At 48.5% G+C, this 22,741-nt stretch overlaps 1 protein-coding gene across 2 annotated transcripts; it reads right to left on the reverse strand.

Moving 5' to 3' along the window:
- Positions 1-614: 614 nt before the first annotated feature.
- On the reverse strand, positions 615-17,856 carry KLHL25 (kelch like family member 25). 2 transcript variants are annotated; one of them, XM_018069681.2, is made up of 3 exons: positions 17,741-17,856; positions 5,755-7,585; positions 615-809 (listed from the first exon to the last, which is right to left on the reverse strand). In XM_018069681.2, exon 2 carries the CDS (start codon positions 7,566-7,568, stop codon positions 5,799-5,801), a length of 1,770 nt encoding a protein of 589 aa, XP_017925170.1. In that variant the 5' UTR covers positions 7,569-7,585; positions 17,741-17,856; the 3' UTR covers positions 615-809; positions 5,755-5,798. The 2 variants fall into 2 exon arrangements, with proteins under 2 accessions (XP_017925170.1, XP_017925171.1); XM_018069682.2 differs by lacking the exon at positions 17,741-17,856 and adding an exon at positions 11,153-11,422.
- Between the last annotated feature and the right edge of the window lie 4,885 nt (positions 17,857-22,741).

Consider the following 22,741-nt stretch of genomic DNA (forward strand, 5'->3'; position numbering starts at 1 on the left):
ACCGGCTCTGAGCACACAGTGGGCTTTATCTGGTGAATATCTGAGCAGTGGTGCCGGTGCCTTGGCACACTAACAGAGCTGCTGTGCTCTTCCCAGCAGCTGTGTGTGGGGAGCTACTCGGCCTCCAACCAAATCGCAACTGGCTGCAGCGAGGAAAGGGGGAAAAAAAAATTTAAAAGGCCCAAAGTGCAAAACAAAAGGCACCTGCCTTGTTTCACCGCAGTACCTGGTGCTGCTGGCAGCCACCCCAAGCTCCCACACTTTAATGTTTCTACAGCCATCGCCTCCGTTGAGCGGCCAGAGGATGGGGAGGGCCAGGTGCTCTCACCCATTTCCCCTTAACAAACACTTCCAAGTCACCCAAGCAGCAAGCATTGACAATAGCAAGTTTGCTGCCTTTAAAAAAAAATTAGTATCTCCTAACCCCCCAACTGAGTAACAAAAAGCACATAAGGGCTGCCCAGCAGTGCTTGCTGAGGGATGCAGCCTCCATCTCTCTGGTGCTGGTGGCCCACTGGTGCCCACAAGCCATCCCTGTGCCGCTCGTGCCCAGCCCCTGCCTTGCAGCCAGTGCTCCTGGCTCTGTGCCATCCCTGTGTGATGGCCAGTGGCCAGTGGTGGGGCCGAGTGGCCCTTGGTGGCCCTGTGATGTGATGCCAGTGTAGAGTCTGGCTGTGCCTCCCACTCCTGGTGCCGGGAAGGGACGTGAAAGTTGCCTCGGAGTCCTGGGCGGGACGACAGGAGGGGACTCAGTCACAGTGCTGTCGGCTCCAACTGCGCAAGAGGGGACATGGATGTGACTCTGGTATCTGGGGAAGAAAAGAGAAAGTTCATTAACCAGTGTGATGCTTGGCTCAGCCCACACAGGGGAGCATTGGCAGTTACTGGGGTAACCCCCACCCCAAATCCCAGAAATGGCTGGAGGTAGAAAGCAGCTGGCTTGTTTGGGAGTTGGACTCTGCTTTGCTTGAGCATGAGAGGGGGGAGAGAGGGTGTTCAGCTGGGGAGGGCTCAGAGACGGGCAGGAAACTTCTGTGGACATGACAAGGGAATGAAAAATTGAGAAAAAAAATAAGGGGTTTTTTTGTTGGGTTTTTTTTTGGCAGGGACGAGGGCCCAAGAACTGGAACAGACAAAACAAAAAGACCCTTTTTCTCTTTTTCCGCAGGTTCCTCCAAAAACATCCGTATCACTGACATTTCCAAGGGGTTGATTAATCCAGTCTGGGGCCTAGCTCAGACTGCACATGTTTCCATCTGCCCAGGGTTAGGAAAAGCCTGATTTTCATCGACTTTCCTCCCCAGGCCAGCCACTCCCTTCCAACGCTGCCTGATAAACTGGCTTCAGAGACAACCAGCCGCTTGGAAAGAGCAGCAGCGGCAAAAAATCTGCAATCCCTGTTTATCCGGCCTTGCTATTATACACATGCAAATGGGTTTCCCTAGGAGCCACCGAGAGAAACCAGTTGTGACTTTGTTCTGGCAACTCCAGCGAGGTTGCAACAGGTTGCAAGCAACCACCCCAGGAGCATGCAGGTGAGCAGCAGCGTTTAGGAGCCAGGAGATTACCCTGGGCTTTTTTTAGGCTGCTGTTTGCAGGTACACAGGTTTTCACATGGGAAGATGTCTTTCTGTGAGCAGGGCTCTGTGGATGGAGGCGAGAATGATGCACGGCAACAAAATTCTGTGATTGTTGCAAGGTGAAAGCTGGTGGAGTGCTGTTCCACATGGAAGGGAGCCACACCAGGCAGCACTAAATGTGTCTTTGCGAAAGCTTGTTATCTAAGATGTAATATAATAATCAGCAAAAGCCACTGAACAGATTTGACACAGCGTGTGTGGTATCAGAATATAGTTTAGGGCCTGACACGTGCCCTAAATCCTTGCAGGAGCTTTGGGGCCAAAGTTCATTTTAGGAGCCAGAACACCCTCGATTTACTTCAGCCTCGGTTGCTCAGCACCCACCCAACAGCAGGTACCAGCTGCTGATGCCGCCCACAGCCCTCATGGGAGCTAAGCCCACCAAAGGACTCCAGTGGGAGCCATGAAGTGGTCTCTGAGCTTTTGGATGTGTCCCAGGAATAAGTGTCTGAGCACTGCCCAGCCGCTGGCCTCCCCTCCTTACAGCCCAGACCGTGAGGAGGATCCTGGAGGAGCTAAAAAGCACCAGAATGGGAACCCCTGGGCAGGGAAACCCCTGGCTTCTCACTGTGATGGGGTTTGGCTCATCCCATTTGTTTTGAGATGGGAATTCCAACACCTCCACCCCAGGGGAGCATTTGAGGCTCAGAAGGCAGCACAGAGGGATGCAGTGACCTCCCTTTCCAATTCACCTTCCCTGGCTGGACCATGCAATCTGAAACAACTGTCCCACTCCCATTTGTGACTCTGCCCCACAAAAATGAGAGTGTCACACAGGACAGACATTTTGGAGAAGCCACTTCTAATGTGGAGACAGGCAGCTTGGAGAACCTGTTCCTGGTGAAGCCCAAAGTCACTCCAGAAAGGTGTGGAGTTGTCCCCGTCAACTGTCACTGCACAGGACTGTGACAGACCACCCAGTATCTTTCTCTGGGCTCCTGGCCAGGCTGCACTTGTCTTTGTAAACACAGAGAGTCTTTATTAGCCGAGTGCTCAGTATTTTATTTCCCGTTCGTAATGTTCTGCGTCCTCACGGCTCCAGGTGGGAGGAGACCAGGCTTTCACATTTCATACTGCTAATCATGCTTGATCCCTGGGATTAGCTGCAGGTAATAAGCACTAAATTAATGTCACACGGCCTCCTTGGCAGGGCCGCTGGGACCTCTGCCGAAAGGTGCCCCGGCTCCAGCTGGGAAGGGCGAAGGCCATGCCCTCAAGGAAACATTTCCAGCTGATCAGCTTTATGCTTTAAATGAAAAGCAGGCTGGGTAGTTTATGACCAACATTTGCCAAGGACAGATTATTTGGGTTTCAGGGACCAGTTTATAGGCAAGAGGTTGTTTTTTCCATGAATACAAAGTACTATTTCCTGCCATGTGATTGCCCAGGCCTTTCCCCACCAGCCCAGCTTGCTCTGCTCTGAGGGATGGTCCCTCCCGAGCCTTCTCCATCTGAGGGGGTTAGTATTGCCAAAGCACACTTGGACACAGCCAGCCTGCCTTCTGGGTGTTCCTACTTGAAGAAGGATCCCATAGGGCCTATCCAGATGTTGCAGTAGAGACCTTCCATGGTGGGAGCTACAAGCCAAAAGATCCCTTAGCCAGACCTGCTACAGGACAATAGTGTAGTCATAGGATCCTATAGACAGTTACCCCAGTTCCTGAGCCCAGTTTTGACCCAAGCACAGCCAAGACAGCCAAGGCAAGCACATGGGACATGGCTGGTGCAGCACTGCAACACATGCACATCAGAGACATTCACTCACCCATCCTGGTGCTTTATGTAAGGAGCTGTCACACTGGCTGAGGCCACAACAATAAATTAGTAAAAAAAAAAAACAACCAAAAAATAAAAAACCTAAAGAAAAATCACACGGAGAGACATTCTTTCTGGCAAGAGCTCTTGTGTATTTTAAATACTTCTTTTAACCGAAGAGTGGAAGCGAAGCCAAAAAAGCACATAAAACCCTCACACAGTGACTTTTCACCAATTTAATTTGCAGGTTGGTATATTACAGCTCCTAGTTTTCTTGTGCTGTTATCAGGTTCCAGATTACAGAGGGGAAACCTATCTATGCAACCCCCTGAAGCTATTTATTAGGTCTGACCAAACCAAATACAGTAAGGAGGAAAAAGGGCAGGAAAGGAAAATAACATCACTGTGATTTTGGAGACTTTTTTATTCAGCGACTGAAGAATGAACTCCCACCTCAAACTATTCCCTGTCCTATTCCCAGGAGCATGGCTGGTGTTGAGCTTTAATATTCAGATGCATCTGCTACCAGGGAAAATTAATTTTCAGCTCTAGGATGGCTCTTAAAGAGAGGCCCCATTGACCTGAGCTGAAAATGATGGAGTCCTCACACTCTTTGCTGCAATATTTAATAGCCAAGTGGCAGTTAATTAGATTACTGAGCCACTGTGACAGATGCTAGGCAACGCCTGAGGAGGAGAATTTGGAAAGGTCATTATCTTCCAGTGTTTGGAACACTCTCAGATCTCATTTTAACCCTTTCCACTCTCACCCTGCCCTCATGGTGGTCTAACTCATGTTAAACCCAGTTGTTTCACAAAGGCCAGAGCAATGCCCTAGGTGATTTTTTCCCACTTGAGAAAAGCAGGTGGTCACATTGGGCAAATAACCAGCAGATGTGCCAGGAACTCCTCCTTGGTTCCCAGCTGGCATCAAAAGAAATGATCACTGGGAGGTGCCAGCAATTTCCCCCGCTGGGTGATTCCCAGGCGCACCAACCACACCAAGTGGGAAGCAGGGAAGTGAGAGGGTGTTAGAAGGTTTGAGCAGCATTCTTTCTTCCCTGTGCTAAGTGAAGTGGATTTTGATGAGTTTGTGGAAGAATTTCCCTCCCCACAGTCCCCACTTTCCAAATAAAACTGTTAAGTGAAGCTTGTCAATCCCACACGCATACCAGCTCCTTCAGCTGGCTGGGATGTAGGCTCCGACCACCAAAGCAGGGCTCTGTGTGCTGCTGGCTCTGTGAAACCTGCAGACTGAGCTAGAAGAGGTGTTACAGACTTCCTGGTGAGATGATGCTATCCAACCATTGCCCGTATCACTATCTGCTTTTACCAGGCAAGGTGAGAAGAATTTTTGGCCTTTGCCTGGCCAGCTGTATCTCAGCAGATTGGTGAAGACATCCAAAGCTCTGTGGAGCCACACTGGGAACCAGAGGGGCAACCAAACATCCCACTGGGGAGGAGAGAGGAGGAATCAGCAGTCCTGTCCCAGTGGCACTGCAGTAGCACCTTCCCTGAGCAAGCGAGAACTGGAGCACCAGAATGAGACAGGACATCATGAGATTCCACCAACTTTCTTATTCTCACACACCTCAAAACACTGATAAACACATTCTTCTTCTGGTTACAAAACCCCTTCCCTCCCACTCAGGTCTTACACAGAAGTTTCAGAAGTTCTGATTTAACAAGCAACAGTTTGGATGATAAATAAACACCAGGACCATCAAATGCATCGTGGCTTCTGAGCTTTTGCTTCTGCTACCCACTGAAATGTAAATACAGAGCATAAAAAGAGATCCAGCATTTGCCAGCATTCCAAGGGTCACTTGCCTACATATTCATCAGTTCTGAATAAATCACCCAGAAAATCAGCGAAAATATTGAACTACTGAGACATTCCAAAGCACTTGTGGCCCTGGTATCTCCCAGGACTCACCTTCAAGTGTTTTTAGAAACCTTAACTCCCTCAACTGCGTGGGGACAGGATGTATTCTGCAGTGAGAGCCATGAGAGCAGGTGTGGACACATCTGTTCTCCCACCCACAGAAGGGTGACACTGTCACATCCAGCTACCTTGGAGCAAAGGGAGAGGAGCTGTGGCCTGCTTGCAACCATGTAGGTTGTAGATGTAGATGCATCTCTAAAGATGCTGTGAGGATCAGTTGGAAATAAGAGAACCCTGGGAGCTAGCTTGGCCTACAGCATCGCAGGACTGGCTACTCCTTCCTGGCTCTGCATCACACCTTTAAATCTCCTTGCCCCTAAAACAACCTCATGAACAACTTGGAACCCGTGACTCCGGCACGGTGGGTGCAGCCGCAACTGAGGCAAGTTTCAGTTTAAGAGGAGGAGACCCTTACCTTATTGACCTCCTGGATACAAGCCCCCCGAGCCCTGCCCCTCATCATGACGGCAAATGCTTCCAGGTGCTGACAAAAGCTGTGGGGATGAGCGAGTAAGGCACCGTTGTGATACAGTTCCACGTGTCTGACGTAGGGTCGTAGCAGTCCAGCGTTTTGCACCTCTGAGTGCCAAAGTAACCCCCTACCACGTACAGTTTATTCCCTGAGGCCAAAGCGTGGCACGACATGCGCTTGGCCGTCATGTCCCCGATGCGTGTCCACTGGTCCGTCTCGCAGTCAAAGCGGTACGCGGACGCTGCCGTGAACTCTGTGTCCCCTCCCATGATGAAAATCTGGCTGCCCAGGACAGCGGCTGCCGTGTAGCGCCAGGGCTGTGGGCATTCGGCTTTGATCATCCATCGATTCTCAGCTGGGTCGTAACACTGGACTTTGGACACCATGTCCCGGTGAATGCTGGTCCCACCAAAGACGAAAAGCTTGAGCCTGGCGCTCACCACCGCGGCGTTGCTCACTCCATCTCTCAAAGGAGCCACCATTGTCCATTTGTTGGATATGGGATCGTACTTCTCCACTTGCTTCAAGGAAACAGAAGGAGATGCGGGAAAGACTCCAGCCACTGCAGTGTGTCCACCAACCACATACAGGCAGTTTTCCAATTCGGCCGAGCCATGTCCAAACCGAGCGATTAACATTGGGGCAGCTTTGGACCATTCCTCATGAACAGTGTCATACACCCACACATCTTTTGAGACCCCGTTCTCTGAGCCTCTGCCTCCAGTGATATATACTTTGCAGCCAATGGCACAGGCACTAAACTCCTTCCGTGGACTCGGCAGGGCTGCTTTGGGGATAATTTCCTTTGCTTTGTGGTCTACTTGGTAAATCTTATCACACATGAAGGTCTGTCCTCCCAGGATCAGCAAGGTGTGCCCAGCTTTGCGAGGCCTGGCACAGGGACTGGTGACGACTCCATCATTCTGGAGGATCTTCTTCTTGCATTGAATAGCTTCATCCAAGACAATCTTGTTCCTTTCATCCACCATGATCAAGTCCTCACAAGCCAAGGCTTCCTTGAGGCATTCAGAAGGAAGCAAAGCCAGACGAACATTCCTCAGAAGCTCTGGGAGATAAGCCTTCCGCTCATCCAGATCGTATTTCACCCACTGGATGACAGCCTTAAAGACTTTTTCTTCGTCCTCAATTTCCAGCTCATCGCTGGAGATGAGGTCCAGCAAAGTGTCCTTGGAAAGGTTGTTGAAGTCCTCACTCTTGTGAACAGTCTCAAAGTTGACCAGGCACATCCTCCAGGAGAGCTCATAGAGCCGTCGGCACTGATGAGCATCCGAGAGCAGCATCATGCCCAGGCAGTTGGAAGGGTAAAGGTTCTTCTCCAGGAACTCGGCCGCTGCATCTCGGACATCATGGAACTGCAGCATGTCTCCAGCTTCCAGGAGGGACTCAGCGTTTTCCTCATTGATAATGATCCGAGAGGAGTAGGCAAAGTCCAGCAGTAGCTCCAGCACCTCTGGGTGGAGGCTGTCATGGAAGTTCACCTCATCATCCAGGCTCTCCCGGAGGCCGTTGCTAAACATGGCCTCGAAGTACCTGCTGGAGGCAGCCAGCACTGCCCGGTGGCACGGGAACGACCTGTTTCCTGCCCAAAGAGTGACATCGGTGAACATGCAGTGCTTCCGCAGGGTGTTCAGGTGGGACAGGACACAGTCCGGGTGGGAAGCTTTGTGAAAAAGCAAGATGTTCATGGAGCCCGTGCTAGTCCGGGATTTACGGTTCTCGTGGACGCTGACTGACATGATGGCAGAGCTCTTGCCTGCAGGAGAACAAACAGGAAAACCATTATTCCCTTGTCCTTACTGATGTATGGTATAGAGAACATGTGCATTTGCTATCCAACCCTGGTACACTGCCAATGGACCTCAAACGTGAGGCACCAGCTGACGCCCCTGTGCTCCTGCATCCCCACTTGCAGAGCCCGTGCCTCCTGCACCCTCACATCCTCCAAAAAATTTAACTCAGGCTGAACAGGGTGGGAAGGCAGAGTGGGGTGAAGAGGGGAATTCTCCACTTTGGTTTCAGCAACAGAGCAACAAAGTGAAGCAATCAACCCCCAAACTTGGTGGTAGATTGTCTCAACAGCCCCTAGAGGGTATTGGCAAACCGCAGAAGAGTTATTTTTCCTTAGAAAACAGCATCGAGAGAGCAGACTATCCAGGATAAAGGGCACTGGTCTGTTCCTGGCTGAGCAGTGTCTGGCTTCTGATTTTCATATAGATTGTTGCTGCAGGTTTAGGAAAGGCAATTGCTAGAGGTTTTATTTATGGAATATTTAACTACCAGCACAAGTCAAAAGTTTTGAACAAATTTTACCAAAGCCATTTGTTGTAGCTTTTGATGATGAAACTCACCACACACTTCATATGATTTAAACATTTTGCAGGACAGATTCACATAAGAGTAAAACAAAAGAGACAGCTCAATTACACTTTTTACCAGACAGGCAGAAGCAAACACAAGGCTTTTATTAGCTACTATTTCGTTTAAGTGCTACCTGATACCATTCTTTGCCTGTAGAAGAATACTCCTTTGGAATAATCAAATTAATACTACCTAGATGATAAAATACAAGTAAATTACTCCAAAATATTTTAGCCAGCTGTATTTTGTTCCTTGTGTGACTAAAGCAGACAGACAGATATGCAAACAGCCCTCTCTTACAGGAGAAAGTAAATGCTGAAGTTCATAGCACAACTGTCCCGAGGTTTGAAAAATGAACCCAAAAAAAAGAGAAAAATGGGCTCATCCTGCTGTACCTCCACTCCAGCCACTGAAATGTTTAGAAATCAGCCATTAGCCAGACAGTTGGGGAAGGTCTTTCAGATGGTTTGTTCATGTTGATGTTGGCTGGATTTTTTTTTTTAAGTTCCTCTTCACAACCAGAGGTTTCTCAAGGGTCTTTCTACCCTGCAAACACAAGGGCTGCAATTCAACCCTATCCTCCCCAGCTGAGCTCTCCATCACTCCAGCCCAGCACTGGGGGGGTCTCAGGGGAACCCACAAAATGCTGGGAGCATGGACACAGTGCTCCCGGGCTGCTGCAGGTCACAGCCTTGACCTGGTGGTGACCTGGAGCTGCACAACCCTCCCACACTCCACAGGTGGATGACCTCAAGCAGAGGTGGATGGCCAGATAAGCTGCCTGACTCAGGCTCTGATCATGTGCTTCCTACCCCTGCTTCTCCAGCACCTCCAAAAGAGGCCAAATTAGACAAACAGTTGTGGGTATGTTGCTCCTTCCCCCCCGCTGCCATGAATTATTGAAGTTGGTCTTCCCAAGGCCTCACTCATTCCTTAGGGCTGTGTCACAGTCCAGGGAAAAATCTCTGTGCTCCTCCATGTAGAAATGACAGGTTGCCCAAGCAGCCGCAATTCCTGCTCAGCCTCTGAGTCAAGGCAGGAGCATTGATGCAGGTAATCGGGTTGGATATGTACATGCCATCACCAAAACCCCTGCAGCCTTGCTTGGGTTGAGGCTGACAAGCTCATTTCACTCGTGATTGGAGGCTGTGCAGAATCAAGCCTCCAAAAGAGGAAGGAAAATGCCATTATGAAACAGCACTTTGAAGTGCATCTGAAGGAAATGTTTCCAACATCTACACCCAGCGCAGGAACAACACTAATTTAAGAGGTTATATGGATTCCCATGTCAACACCGAAGCAAGGAATACAAATGAAACATTTATGAGTCTGCTAAAAGCTATTGATTTAGTTTCCTATTCCTACAACCTCAGAAACCGCCCTGCCATTGCCACTGCTTTCTTTGCTCACAGCTCAGGTCAGCTATTCAATGTTAACCTTTGATTTGCTTATGCACAAAAAATGAAGCAATTTATACAGAACAGCTATGGAAACAAACAAAAGGATTGCAGGGACGCAGCAATAATTTTTCTGACACTAAGATTAAAAAATCACTACTCAGAATGGAAGGAGCAATTAAAATGTCTGTATAAAAGCTGCAGCACAGCCATTTTATATATATATACACACACATACAGATACATATACTGTGTGCACACACACGCACATATATATATATATATATATATAAAATATCTTAGGCTTCTACCATCAAACATCTAGCCCAGAGAACTTGGTAGCATTCTATCTTATGTGTATTAAACAACATTCAGGGAATAAACTGGTAGCTTCCAGTTCAGTCCCCAGCACTGCTCTTCATATCACCTTGTCCCAATACAGGCACCAACTGATCCCCAGTGCAGCTTCAAATCTGAAACCTAAAGAGGCCACAGTCACAGCCCCTTTACTTGGCCTCTTCTGGGGCCGGCTTATGACACTGGATGCTACTGGTCACAGATGAGCAGGGCTAGACAGACCACTAAACTGAAACTAAAGCAGCCTCTAAACTCTGGGGTGCAGCCAGCAAGCCTTGCTTGTGGTTTTCAGCAATATCCAAACAGCTTTTTCTGAGGGCTTCTTGAATCCTGCCATAGTGGCACAAGCAGAAAAGTGGCAGGTACTAATCCTTTCCCTCACAAACACACCTCGCCGCATTTCTCAGTCTACCAGAGACCTTGGCATCATCTCACCCCGATCAGACAAACAGAAACTGCAGGCAGCAGCTATTTCATCTGGTGGGTTTCTTCCAAAATCTAGCAGCTCACAAACCTCAGAAGCCTGCAGGTAAATGATCTCCTACAATTTCATGATGTGCACAAAAGTATGCTTCGATTTAAGCAATGTTTAACTGCGGCGATGAACAGGCTGGACCCATGACGTGTGCACTTCTCTGAAGCGGACACGTGCAGAGCAGAATTTGGCCCCTACCACACTCCTTGCTTCCCTTACCCAACTACTGAGCTAAAGAGAAAAAGCAGAGCCACTCAGAACGAGGAATATTTTACTCAAAGCAACCTGTCAGTGGCTCCCGCCAAGCTCCTGCCGCTCTGCGAGCGCTCAGGGGTTATCGTTGTTCCCAGCTGCATCTTCCATCAGGCAGGAAGCTGTCGCTGGAACAGCTGTGTCAATGAGAATAGCAGAAGGCATGACCTGAACAAACTGGGGCTTGGATTTCTCCACGCTGCATTCATTTTTTTTTTAACTTCGAAAGGCAGTTATTGAAAAAATAAATATCTACTGCATAACCTTTTAAAAGGATCTTAACTGCACGCAGAGGCAGATGATAATCCTTCTTCCATATGAATGAGGGCAGAGGGGCATCAGCTTTTTGACAGCTATCCAATGATGTCTGCTGGCTGTAGTATTCCCCTGGCTGTCTACAGCCTTTGTACAGCCAGGATAGGAAAGACAGGCTTTTTCCAGCAGAGCAAGATAAGGATGCTTTGAAAATCCTTCCACTCACCCAGACAGAGCAGACAGCAACCCTGAAGGAAGGAAGGAGTTGGCTCAGGGAGAAAAGACTCCTCAGTCTCAGTTCATGAAGAAAATACCCCAGCAGTCTCTCTGGACAGGACTAAGCTATAAAAGACAAGGGGAAAATCCAAAAGCACAGAGATGGCCAAACTCCCACTCAAAGAAGCACAATTCTCCTACCCAAGAGCCTCGTGCTTCCTCCAAACCATACCCCAGCAGAAGACTGTCCCTCCCAGGCTGGTGGGTCATCATGTCAGAGCCCTGCTGGAATGGGTCATTTAGAGAACTTTAGGAAACACTCTATCATCTCTTGAAAAATCCAAGCACCTCTTTGAAGCTGTATGAGGCCCTGTTCCCAATCACAAAAGAACTGCACATGAGAGGACAGCTCAAAAGGACTATTGATACATGAACTACATTTAGCCAGGCTTGGGGCTTCCCCTCCATCTCAAACCAGCAGCCTCTCCACAAATCTGCAAATTCATTCACTATCTGCAGGGAATTACCAGCTGAGATCCTGCTTCCTTCAAGAGGACATTTGAGAGTGAATATGTTCCCCAGTGGGACTTCAGGGGATCAAGAATAATTTCTGCTTAGAAAGGCAAAACTACAGGATTTATATGTGTTCTCCCAAGACTGTAAAGGTTGGCTAAACACCAACAAAGAGCCCAAATCCCATGATCCCAAGCTGGGCACTTTCTGTTTGCCAATCAGAGAAGCAGCAACCAGAACACATTTCTTTTTGCCCCACTCAACCATGAATTATTTAAAGCTGTAAATAAGTAAATAAATAAGCAGTAAGGCTCCCTGCTGGCTCAGCTCAGAAGACCTGGAAGAAGCTGCTCATGCTGCAGCTGAGATTCATTCCCAAGCAGTCAGACATATACAGGCCCTCCATGTATGGGCTGCACTACAACCTAGTGCCACTCCTTCCAAACCAGAGCAGACCTACCTTGAGCAGGCAGAGACAACAGGAGTAAACCCCATTTTTATTTTCTCTCCATTTCACAGTATCAACCCTGTGGGGTGAAACACCATCTTGAACTCAGCCAAAATTCAACCTCTCCCTGGAAGCGGCGGGATTAATTTTCTACCCATTACAAATGCGCCTGTTCCCTCATCCCAAATATCTGGACTTTTCCAACACTTTCATGGACTCCACCACCTGGTGCTTAGGCCAGCAGCACTATCCCAGGCCAAAATTACTGGTATAGAACCAACTTCCCCCTTTTTACTGTAGAGAGTAGCAAACTAGAAACATAAAGTCACCTACTGTGTTTTCTTCAGAGGGAAGAGCTCCTTGCAAAGCTGCTTAGAAGAAAGAGCAGTGAGAAAACACAATGTCAAACACAGAGCCAGATACAGCTGTTTCAAATGCGATTTCCCAGCACTGGAGACCATCAAAAGGTTTGAGAAAGGGGATCTGTTACATGCAGGCATTCACGTACTCAGACACTGCTCGAGCTTCAGAAGCGGAAAAAACCCAGCAGAAAACAGGAAAAGATGGTGGGGGAGGGAGACAGACAACAAGAAGAGGGAAGGAACAAATGTAACAATATTTTCAGATGATTTTCCTCTCCTTGCATAACACAGTGGACTGTCAGGTACACAGATTGGAGCTGCTTGAAGTGCTCAGTACTAATAATGCCCTTCTGTAAAGAGTGCTTGAGATGAAAGGAATTAAATAGCACCTGGCATTTAGTGCAGCACCACACTTGTTGAGTGTGCAGCCTGGGCTGCTGCCAGGTGGGCAACAAAGGACCTTCACCACACCATCTCCCAGGCACGCTCTCTGTTCTGTCCGTGCTCCTGCGCCTGATGCAGACTTTGCTGTCTAACAAGTTGGGTTCATCTCCAGCAATTCTGGTGAATTTAGTGGTTTACCTGTGTCAGCCAAATTTGTTCTTGTTCTCCTCAGGATGACTAATGCAGCAAAGATGCAACTGTGATTTTGTACACTGGAATTCAGACAACATAACTGCCATGAATCAGAGGGTATCGCTCTGGATTTGCCCTTCCTGACAAACTCTTGATGTTTCATCATATTTGCAAACAGGTAAGCAAAGGAAAGGCAGCTGACTCCATCCCCCCCGCCTAGAATTCCTGATCCTGCCCCAGCCTTTGAGAATGGAAGGCATCCTTATCATTTCTTCTCATTTTCTCACTTCCTAGTCTAGCCTGTACATCCTAGACAGAAAACAGAAAGACCATGTGAAAGGCTCCTTCTGTTGGCTCAGACAGAAACTGGGAGGTTTTCCAAGCCCAATTCTGTAGGCTCCAGGAATCAGATTGTCTGGAGAAGATCCGGGTACATATCTGAACGTTTTGAAACTCAGTCTCAGAAACTCGATATGAGTTTCATATCCCACTCATATCCCGATATCCCAATCTCACTAGTACCCACCATTCCTCCCTTTAGACCCATGCCCCACTCTGAGCCCAGAGTCACCACAAGCATCTGCTGAATGCCACTTACCACAGAAAACAAAACCAGTATTGCCAATCTGTACCAATCAGTGAGGTTCTTGTTTTGTCTTGCAAAAGCACTGGTAAAAGGGGCAGTAGTGCCTCAAATCTATGACATGAACAAATCTGAGCCAAAGGCGATCAAGTTCCAACCACAATAAAAATACCCATAGGAAATCCACTTTGCACACAATAAATGCAGTTTTATTTGCAAATCAGGTATTGGACTTGCTACTCTGCAACTGAGATACTCCAAAAAGCTTCTTGAACTACCTGTGAGGCAATCAAATAACATTCTCCTTCATCACTAAGCACATTGGCTTTCCCATTCCTGGGAATACCACACCCTCTTACAACCATTACCCAAATCGGGATAAGTAAGGCTTTTAGCCACAGTCCAGGCTCCAGACAATGGCTTTTCATTGCTACGCCCCAACCCCAGCGGATCTTTTCAGAGCCCCTGATTCATTTCAGAGGCTGCGGTGGGGTTTTGTCCTCCCCGCCTGCCCTCCAGCTCCGCTCCTGAATACACCCCATTCTGCCAGATCAATCACAGTCGCTCTGCAGAATGAATGGGGGGCTGCAGAGAAGGCAAGCATTCGCAATCCCATCTCCCAGATTATACTCAGAAAGGCTCCAGAATGGAATGCTCGATCGCAGTGTCTACCTCAGCCCCATCTGGGCAGGATAAAGTCCTTTTCAAGCAACCCAACTTGCTAATGTGCTGCAAAGGCAAAGGGCCCTTGGTACTTCAAGGAATTACATGCCACTTCCCAGGGAGAGTTTAGGAGACAAGAGATGTGGTACACATCAAATTAACACCAGAATAACCACAGCAGTTGCTGACTCCAGAGATCATATTCAGATCCTCCCACTCTCTGCGTGCTGTGCCCAGCTCCCGGCGCTGAGGCTGGCAGAGCCCAGTGCTCCGGTGGCCAGGCTAACCATAAGCCACGGATGCTCATACCAAACAGGTCTGTCTGCCTGCTGTCAGGGCAGGATTGCAATTTTGGGCCCAGCCAGTTAAGCTGGGGTTTTGTTTTGCTTTCCCCACTCCCCTGACAGGCAGGAGATCATGGTACAACTGCCAGGTTTGGTTTGCTCATTTGCAATTCTGGCTGGAGTTCAGAGCTATGGAGATGGGAGGCCCTCATGCCTTCTGAACCGATTAGCCCTTGATGCTGATGGGCATGGAGGACAGCCTTTCCCAACTGTATTATAAAGCACTGACAGATATTGAAGGGTCTGGGGCTGCAAGGCAGGATATTGTTCATCGCCCTCTGGCTCTGGACAGAAGGAACAAATCTGACACCCATCTCTGATCTTTCCATTTAAGTACTCACACAGCATCAAATCACACACTCAGCCTTCAAGTTCTGGGCCACTGTGGGAGCACTGCAGCAGCCCAGGCTGTCCTGGGCATCTGTGCACACACTGCAAGCAAACCAGAGTGATTGCCAGTGTGGTACAGTAATAAATTTGCCTCACCACAATCTGACAGGCTGCTATATAAAACTGGTAGTCTTTGCAAAGTCTAATGGTCAGCAAGCAGACAGTGGTTACAGCACATGCAACATTCCCAGGCTTGAGCAGAGGGAAGACAGAGCTGTCTCTACTGGCTGGAGTGATACTAATAGTCACTACGGGGATATAAAGCTGATAAGCAAAGACAGACCAATGTGTTGGTGGTTAAAGGTCAGACCAGGGGGCTTGGGGTGGCTTGTTACAGCTAAATGCTTCCTAGCCAGCTTTTCTGCAGCCACTGCTTCAGCAGTGCCAGCTACACTCACTGCAATTCAATTACAGTTTGTAAAAGGCAGGAGTAAATCTACCCCACAGTTCAAGTGCTGACACCACTTCAAACCTGGGCCTTCCACAGTCCCTGAGCATCAGCAGCCGTGGACACCCTGGGCCAGCTCTGCCTGTCCTGCTCCACCTACTCACACCCAAGCCAAGGCACTGCTCAACACTCTTTTGTAATGCTGCCACTTCCCTCCCCACCTCGCAACACACTGCCTGTCCTCTTCCACCTCCACAGATGGCCACATCCTGCCCTTCCTGTTTCACTCATCCACCTCCTAAACATTGCCTAAAAACCTCCTCTGGCTCCTAAGAAGGATCTGAACTCCTGCGGGCTTTGGGGAGCGGTTGGTTACCACCATAGGGACAAAAATGCCATCTTAAGTCACACATGCATATGTACACATAGAAGTGTGCACACTCCTTGTCCCCACTCCAGAACATGTCCAGCACTCTGTCCAGAGCTGGAAGGACCATATTATATATCAGACACGTGCTCATTTTTACACATGTGGCATAGAGGTCATGCAACATCTTGTCATCTGTTTCCAAGTTGTCACCTTCACAAATTTCTTGTGCCTAGCTCCTTCAGTCAAACCTTTTTCAACTGGCCTTATCTCCTCTCAGAAAGCACATCTGAGACACCATCCTCTCTGCTTGAGCTACTTGAACCTGCCCCAAGCACAGCATGAGAGGATACCATGCTCCGCACACAGGCTGAGGCAGGAGGACTTCAGATAACAATCCTCAAATGCTTTAAAAACTGAACAAAAAAGGGATGCAAAATTTAAGTTCCTCTGTGCTAAAGCTGCCTACAGTCTCCCATGTCCATATTATGGTGCAACCAATTTGCTTCTGCAGCAATTTTCACTTCGGCTTAGCCCTGAGAATCTTGTGCCCACCTCCTGCAGAGCAAACTTCCACCTATGCCTCCTCCCCAAGTGCTTTACTCAGTCTTATCACAGAGATAAACTAGAGCAGATGGTTGGGGTTTAAGACACAAAAGAGACAAAATGTGTTTTCAGATAAGATTTGATCCAAAGCAGCAAACAGAACAAGGAAAACAGAGAGGCCCCAGAAAGGGTCCCACGGCACTAAGGAGTCAGACCCTTTGAGAGGTGGACAGAGAATAGAAAGTACAGAGAGCTCAGAACTCTGGAAGGAGACTGTCACCAGAGTAGCTGAGCCAACAGCAGCAGCTGGCCACCACCAGGAACACGTGGGGTGTGTTACACACAGCTCGGCTTGCTCCTAAGGTAAGTTCAATAAAAACCAGGGTCACAAGACACAGGAAGAAAGAAGGAAAGACAAGGGAAGTTGCCAAAGTATAAAGGTTATAGAGTTGCTCGTTTCTCTTCTGGCTCTGATCTGTCCTGGAGAGGAAGAGGTTTGTTAAGGGTAAGACTGCACAGCACCCGGACTGTGGAAATCACTCTCGCAGATCACATGGGGAACACACACAGAGATTGCCAGGAAAGGAAAAGAGAAAACAGTCGTGACACAGGGACTCTGTACAGGAAGAGTATGAAACACTCGGCTGTCTGCTTATGAAAAGCTGAGGACAGATTTTCCAAGCACAGATTTGGCTGATCTAAGCCCCCACCTGAAAAACTAAAAGCAGATAAATAAAGAAAATAAATAAAAAAGCAAAAAAACAAACAAACATTATCAACAAAAAAAAAAAAAAACCAGAAAAAAAAAAAAAAAAAAAAAAAAAAAAAAAAAAAAAAAAAAAAAAAAAACCAAAAAATCAAAATAACAACTACCAAACAGGCTTTTAACTTTTTTAAATGTCAAGGGGACTGTGAGGACAGCAAAGGCAGGAAGAACTAACTATTTATTCTCCTCTGTCAGTTCAGCTCAGTCACTCACACAAACCTGCTCACTTTTCTAGACAGGGCTGCTCGAACCGATTTCATCAGAGGCCATAGAAGTTGCGTCCCTTAGAGCACAGTTTTGAGATATATATATATATATATGTATGTACGAGAGAGGGGGGAAAAAACCCACCCCAAAACCCAAAAAACAATGCCACTCTACTTCCATATCCAAAAGATTAATGGCTGGGTTTTAATTTTTTCTTATTATTTATTTATTTCCTTTAGAAGAGAAAAGCCCTTCCCCTCCCTAAACCTTTCCCTGATGCCACAATGATGCTCCGAACCCCGGCGAGCCCCGGGCCGGTACCGGGGGAGGGAGGCGGCACTCGGGGGTCCAGCACATCCCCGAGCCCCCCAGGCTCCCAATCCACCCAAGCAAACCCCTTGCTCGGAGGGGGCCGGAGGGGGTCTGGCGGGGGGGAATCACTCACCGTTCTCTCGGCCACGGCGAAGCCCCTGGGAACGGCAAAGCCCCCGGCGCGGGGGGCGGGGATGCAGGGCTGGAGGAGGGAAGCAGGGCCGGAGGAGGGAAGCAGGGCTGGAAGCAGGGTTGGAGGAGGGATGCGGGTGGGAGGCGGCGGAGCGCGGAGCGTTGCGCGGCCCCCGCGCTCCCGCGCACAATGTCCCGCCGGGCGGGACCGGCCGCGCGTGGGACCGCGGGGGCGGGGCCGGCGCCGCGGCCGCCACCAATCAGCGGGCGCCGCGCCCGTGACGCGCCCCCTCTGCCACTCCCTTTCGGAAGCAGCGACCAATAGAAGAAAGAAGAGACGACTTGTGGGCGGGGTCAGTGCGAGCCGTAACGCCCCGGGTCCTAAAGGCCGGGTCAGCCCGGCCGAGCTGCCTCCGCTCCCCCGGGGGCCGAAGCGGCTGGGGGAAACCGCCCTTCGGGCTCGTGGGGAGCCACCCGTGCCACGCCGACGGCACGGACCCGTCCCCTCTGCCCGGCCATTGCCCTCTGAGTCAGCACCCCCCGGCTGCGCTTGTCCCGCAGGATCGGCATCCCACGGAGTGATGTCACCCACCCACCTCCCACCCACGCCTGCAGCGGGACAGGGGAAGTCAGCGAAACTCTCCTAAAAATCCAGGCATATGTGTGAAACCGCCGGGCTCAGCAGAATTTGAGTGCGTGGGGAATGCGGAGGTCACCAGTCGCACCCCCGGGGTCCCGCTGCCCGCAGGGAGCGGCACAGCTTGGGGTCAGATGGAGCCTGGCCAGGGTCCAGTCCCTGCGTGGGGACCACCCGTGGGACAGTGCCGGCATCTGGAAGGAGCAGGGGGGGACCTGGAAGAGTTCCCTTCAGCAACACCCGCGGGCTGAGCCAGGGAAACTCATTTAGAAACAATAATATTTTCCAAAACAATAACATTTTTCAAAACAATAACATTTTCACATAACGCAAGAGCAGCTGGAAACAGCAGTGCCTCTGATCCCACCCCTGTTTTCCAACCCCTGCTCCGGAGTGAGGCACAGCAGGTACCTGCAGACCTGCCCTGTTGAATAATTTCACTGTGAGTGGCCATGCCTTCCCTGGGATATGTGGAATGTTCCAGCCACCAGAAAAAAGAAACTGAAAGTTTTTTTTATCTACACAAATTTTGACTACATAGAGGATGCAGGGAAGAGCTGTTCCTTATCTTCTCCCACGACTCCATTTCTCCAGGGCCTTACTCCCTATACTTAGTCACAAATGTTCTGTAATAATATTCAAGTGAAAAACTAACAGTTCTGTTAAGTATTATCTCCTCAGATAATAACTGGATGGAAATATCCGGGTCCAAATTGTGCTGAACCTCCCATACACCCAGCGATGGACTGTTTAAGGGCTGTTCCTTCCAACCTAGTGAAGGAAATCTCTCCAGTTTCCCACTGAAGTAACTACCACTGCTTGTCCCTGTTTCACAGCAGTGACTGCATTAAAGTGCTGCCTGCATGGCCAGTTTCATATGCTGTGGGCATGGGAAGAGTTAGACGGTTGCTGCTATGGGGATATACTGAAACAAAAATTCCAATAAATACAAAATTGAGTCCCTTCTTTTCTTCCCAGCTTGAAACAGAAGGTCAGCTACAGCTGGCAGGGGCTGTGCATGGTAAATAACAAAGTACACTGAAGATGTTGAAGTGTATCAAATTCCTGGTTTTTGGATCTGTATTGTTCCGGGTTCATTGCAGTTTAACTCTTGGACTGCTGCTATCTTCCCAACTACAAGCACAGCTACTCTTCAAGAGGCTGAAAATTGTCCTGAAGACTGCTAATGACTTTAATGAGCTGTTCAGGAAGACAACAGGGATTTGTGCAAGAGGAGGGTGTGGTGGCATCCTGAACACATCTGTTAAACAACAACGACATGAAAGACAAAATTGATTTTCCCTTTTCCTGCTGGGTTCCACCCATCTGCTCCAGAGTATGAAAGAGCTGGGGAGAAAAGCAAGGCTGTATTTCTTAATTCCGAAGCACTTTCACGGTGCAACTACAAAAGCAAAATGCCATCCCAGCAACCAGTGTGGGTGAACCCAGCCTGTCCTCTGCAACCTGGCAGGGGGGACTCTGGCAGCTGCCTGTCATAGGGACCTACAAAGCTTAGGAGAGCTCCCTGCAAAACTCTACCTGAAAAGTTGCTTCTAAGACACGATGGCCGTAGTTTATCTCCCACCCACCAGCTTTTGAGCTGTGTAACTCCCTCACTTCCTCTGGCTGCGGCAGAGCTAAACAGAGGGCAGTCCCAGGAAACACTGCAGGAAACGTCCTGTGCTGTAGCAGTACACACATCTGGTGTTAAGATGCTCAGGCAGATGGGATTAGGATCCTAGCTTTTGTTCCAAGGGAGCAGCAAAATGCCAGATAGGGCAGTGATGGGCACACCAGACACGCAGACTGGCAACCACGGTGAAGGAGGTGGGGAGCCAGACAACTGAAAAGGCAGGGGCAGCACAATGGGAATACTAAGTAGCGAAGGAAAAAAGCTGGCAGACATTTTAAAATGTTTTTAAATCTCTCGTTAAAGAGGATTTAAGAACGAGGGGTATGTAGGGGAAAGAAGCTTAATTTATGATGAATGTTAATACCAGCTCCTTACATATGGTACTTGCCTCGAGCATCCCTGAGGATTTTTGAGGGACTAGTGCTGTGGTTATGATTTCAGTGTAAAGGGGAAATTCTCGTGCATTATTAAACAAATCGTGCCCTGCATTGGCCTTTGGTTTGATGTACGTGATGTGTAGTTGATGTCAGCCAGCTGGGAAGATAGGATTCTGCAACTTGTTGGCATTTTGAGAATAAGCTGGGAAACTGCTGACTGAGATCCCCTCCTTCATCATGAACCATCAAAGGAAAGCAAAGCGTTAATTTTTTAAAAATTTTGAAAAAAAAAAAAACCAACAAAGTTTTAAATAATAGTGTTTACCCTTTGGCTATATACGTTTAGGATAACATTTATTATGGATGGAAAATTTAAACATTTGCAAAGTTAAGCATTTGATTTAACTTGTTACAGAAATCAGCACTAATTATCTGGTTCCCATTACATCCTCACTTTCCCAAAGATGGAGAGTCAAAAGATTTACCCTAGCCAAAATTCACTAGCAGGTTTTATCCATTTATATCATAGATCTAGATCCTGAGGTAGCTGACTAAGTAGCTGACCTTCATAGAAGTAGCAGGAGGGATAAAATCTGGCCAACAAACCAAGCTGACTTGTGTGCATCTATTTCTATTTTCCCCTGAACATTTCCATCCTACAAACTTTCCAAAGGGTTAAATAATAAAATTAGTGTTTTCTCCTCTAGGTCACTGCTTGCAGTCCATCACAGGTCATGTCACAACCAGCTAATGGCTGCTAAGTGGTCTGAGTGAAATTAGTTTAGTGGGTCTCAAGCCAGAAGCCAGTTGACAAATGCCCAAAAATCAGTACTCCAATTGGCTTCCTTGCTGGCAGTCACAGTGGGTTGGTCAAGGCCATGCAAATTCAGCATTTCCCCGAGGCTAGGAACATAGACTAGGTTGCTTGTGAATACTTTCCTCTGTTGTGAATGCCAAAAGTCTTCAGAGAAGGTCACAGCACAATGCCATGAGTGCCAGTGCCTGAGGACCATGCTATCACCCTAAATCCAGCTATCCAGGGAACTGGTGGGAGCAAAAGTAGGAAAAGCTGATGAAGACTCCTTGCAGAGGCAACCCTGACATCAAGGAGAGGATGCAAAGTGGCAGTGGGAGTGTTGATCAAAGGTTTCACCCTTCGGCTTGTCCTGCACGGGAGGGCAGGCTGCAGAGCTGCCAATCAGACTAAACCAATTTAGCATTCCCTGCAGTAACAATAAAAATCCAATCTCCCTCTCTCTCTGCCTTTTCCTCCTGATGCCAGATTTAAACGACCTTACTTTTTTTGGCAGCAGGAAACTTCACAATTAAATATAGAAGCAGAGCAGACTTTGGGATAGAACTTCCAGCCAGGGAACAACAGATGGCATTGTTTGCTGGGCTGGAAAAGCTGCATCTGCTCCTAGAAGAAATGCTAATCGGAGCTTAATTAGGCATTCAGAGGGAACCGTATCCCATCCGCAGGACAATGACCATGTGTACACAATCCTGAAAAACACGGGGAAGGAGATACAAAATCATCAGAAATCCTCACTGGACCAAGTCCAAATTAAGCACATAATGTGACAGGGTAACCCAGAGACCTTCCCCATGCTGAAATCCATCCAAGCCACTCAAAATAAAATTGTAGTTGTCAAAGACTTATTTGATTTCATTTGCAAGTGGTCAGTGATTTTGTTTTCAATTTCAAAGCAAATAATTCTAGCCTAACACTGGAATCAGATCCTACCCTGGCCGCTCTCTGACTCGCTGAGGTGTGGCAAGATTAAAGGGTAGCTGAGATCTTATAGCAAGTACCACAAATGGGGATGACAGAGTCTGAAAGATCAATAGCACACACCTTGCTCAGGATAACTGATCCCTCTATAGAATCTTAAACGAAATAAAGAAGAGGAGGGTGGAAAATGTTCCCTCGTTCACTCCAACTAGGTGTTTAAGCACAAAGGAGCCCCATGATGTGCAATGCCGGTGCATGTGAGGACATTGCTCCTCCTTCCCTTCTCAGCCCTGCCAGCTTCCCCCAGAGGTGTGGGCAGGCAGGCAAGAATCTGTGTCCTTCTTTCAGTGTCTTCTCCTTGGGATACCAAAGCACCACCTGAATTTGGAGCTGGCAAAACAAAACTGCCAAGTATTTCACCAGGAGACTGGCCCCAGCTACCAGTTTTGCTGGCACTGCAGAGATCCCTGTTGTGCTGAGGCTTTGCATTTCAGCCCCCATCTTGTTTTAATGTCCTCTTTCTCCCCTGCTTGGTTCACAGCAGCTCATCTGACCAACCTGGTCTAGTGGAGGATGCCCCTGCTCATTGCAGGGGGTGTTGGACTGGGTGATCTTCAAAG

The sequence above is a fragment of the Manacus vitellinus genome, unplaced genomic scaffold (assembly GCF_001715985.3).
Source record: "Manacus vitellinus isolate BGI_N305 unplaced genomic scaffold, ASM171598v3 scaffold_16_pilon, whole genome shotgun sequence".
Taxonomy (NCBI): domain Eukaryota; kingdom Metazoa; phylum Chordata; class Aves; order Passeriformes; family Pipridae; genus Manacus; species Manacus vitellinus.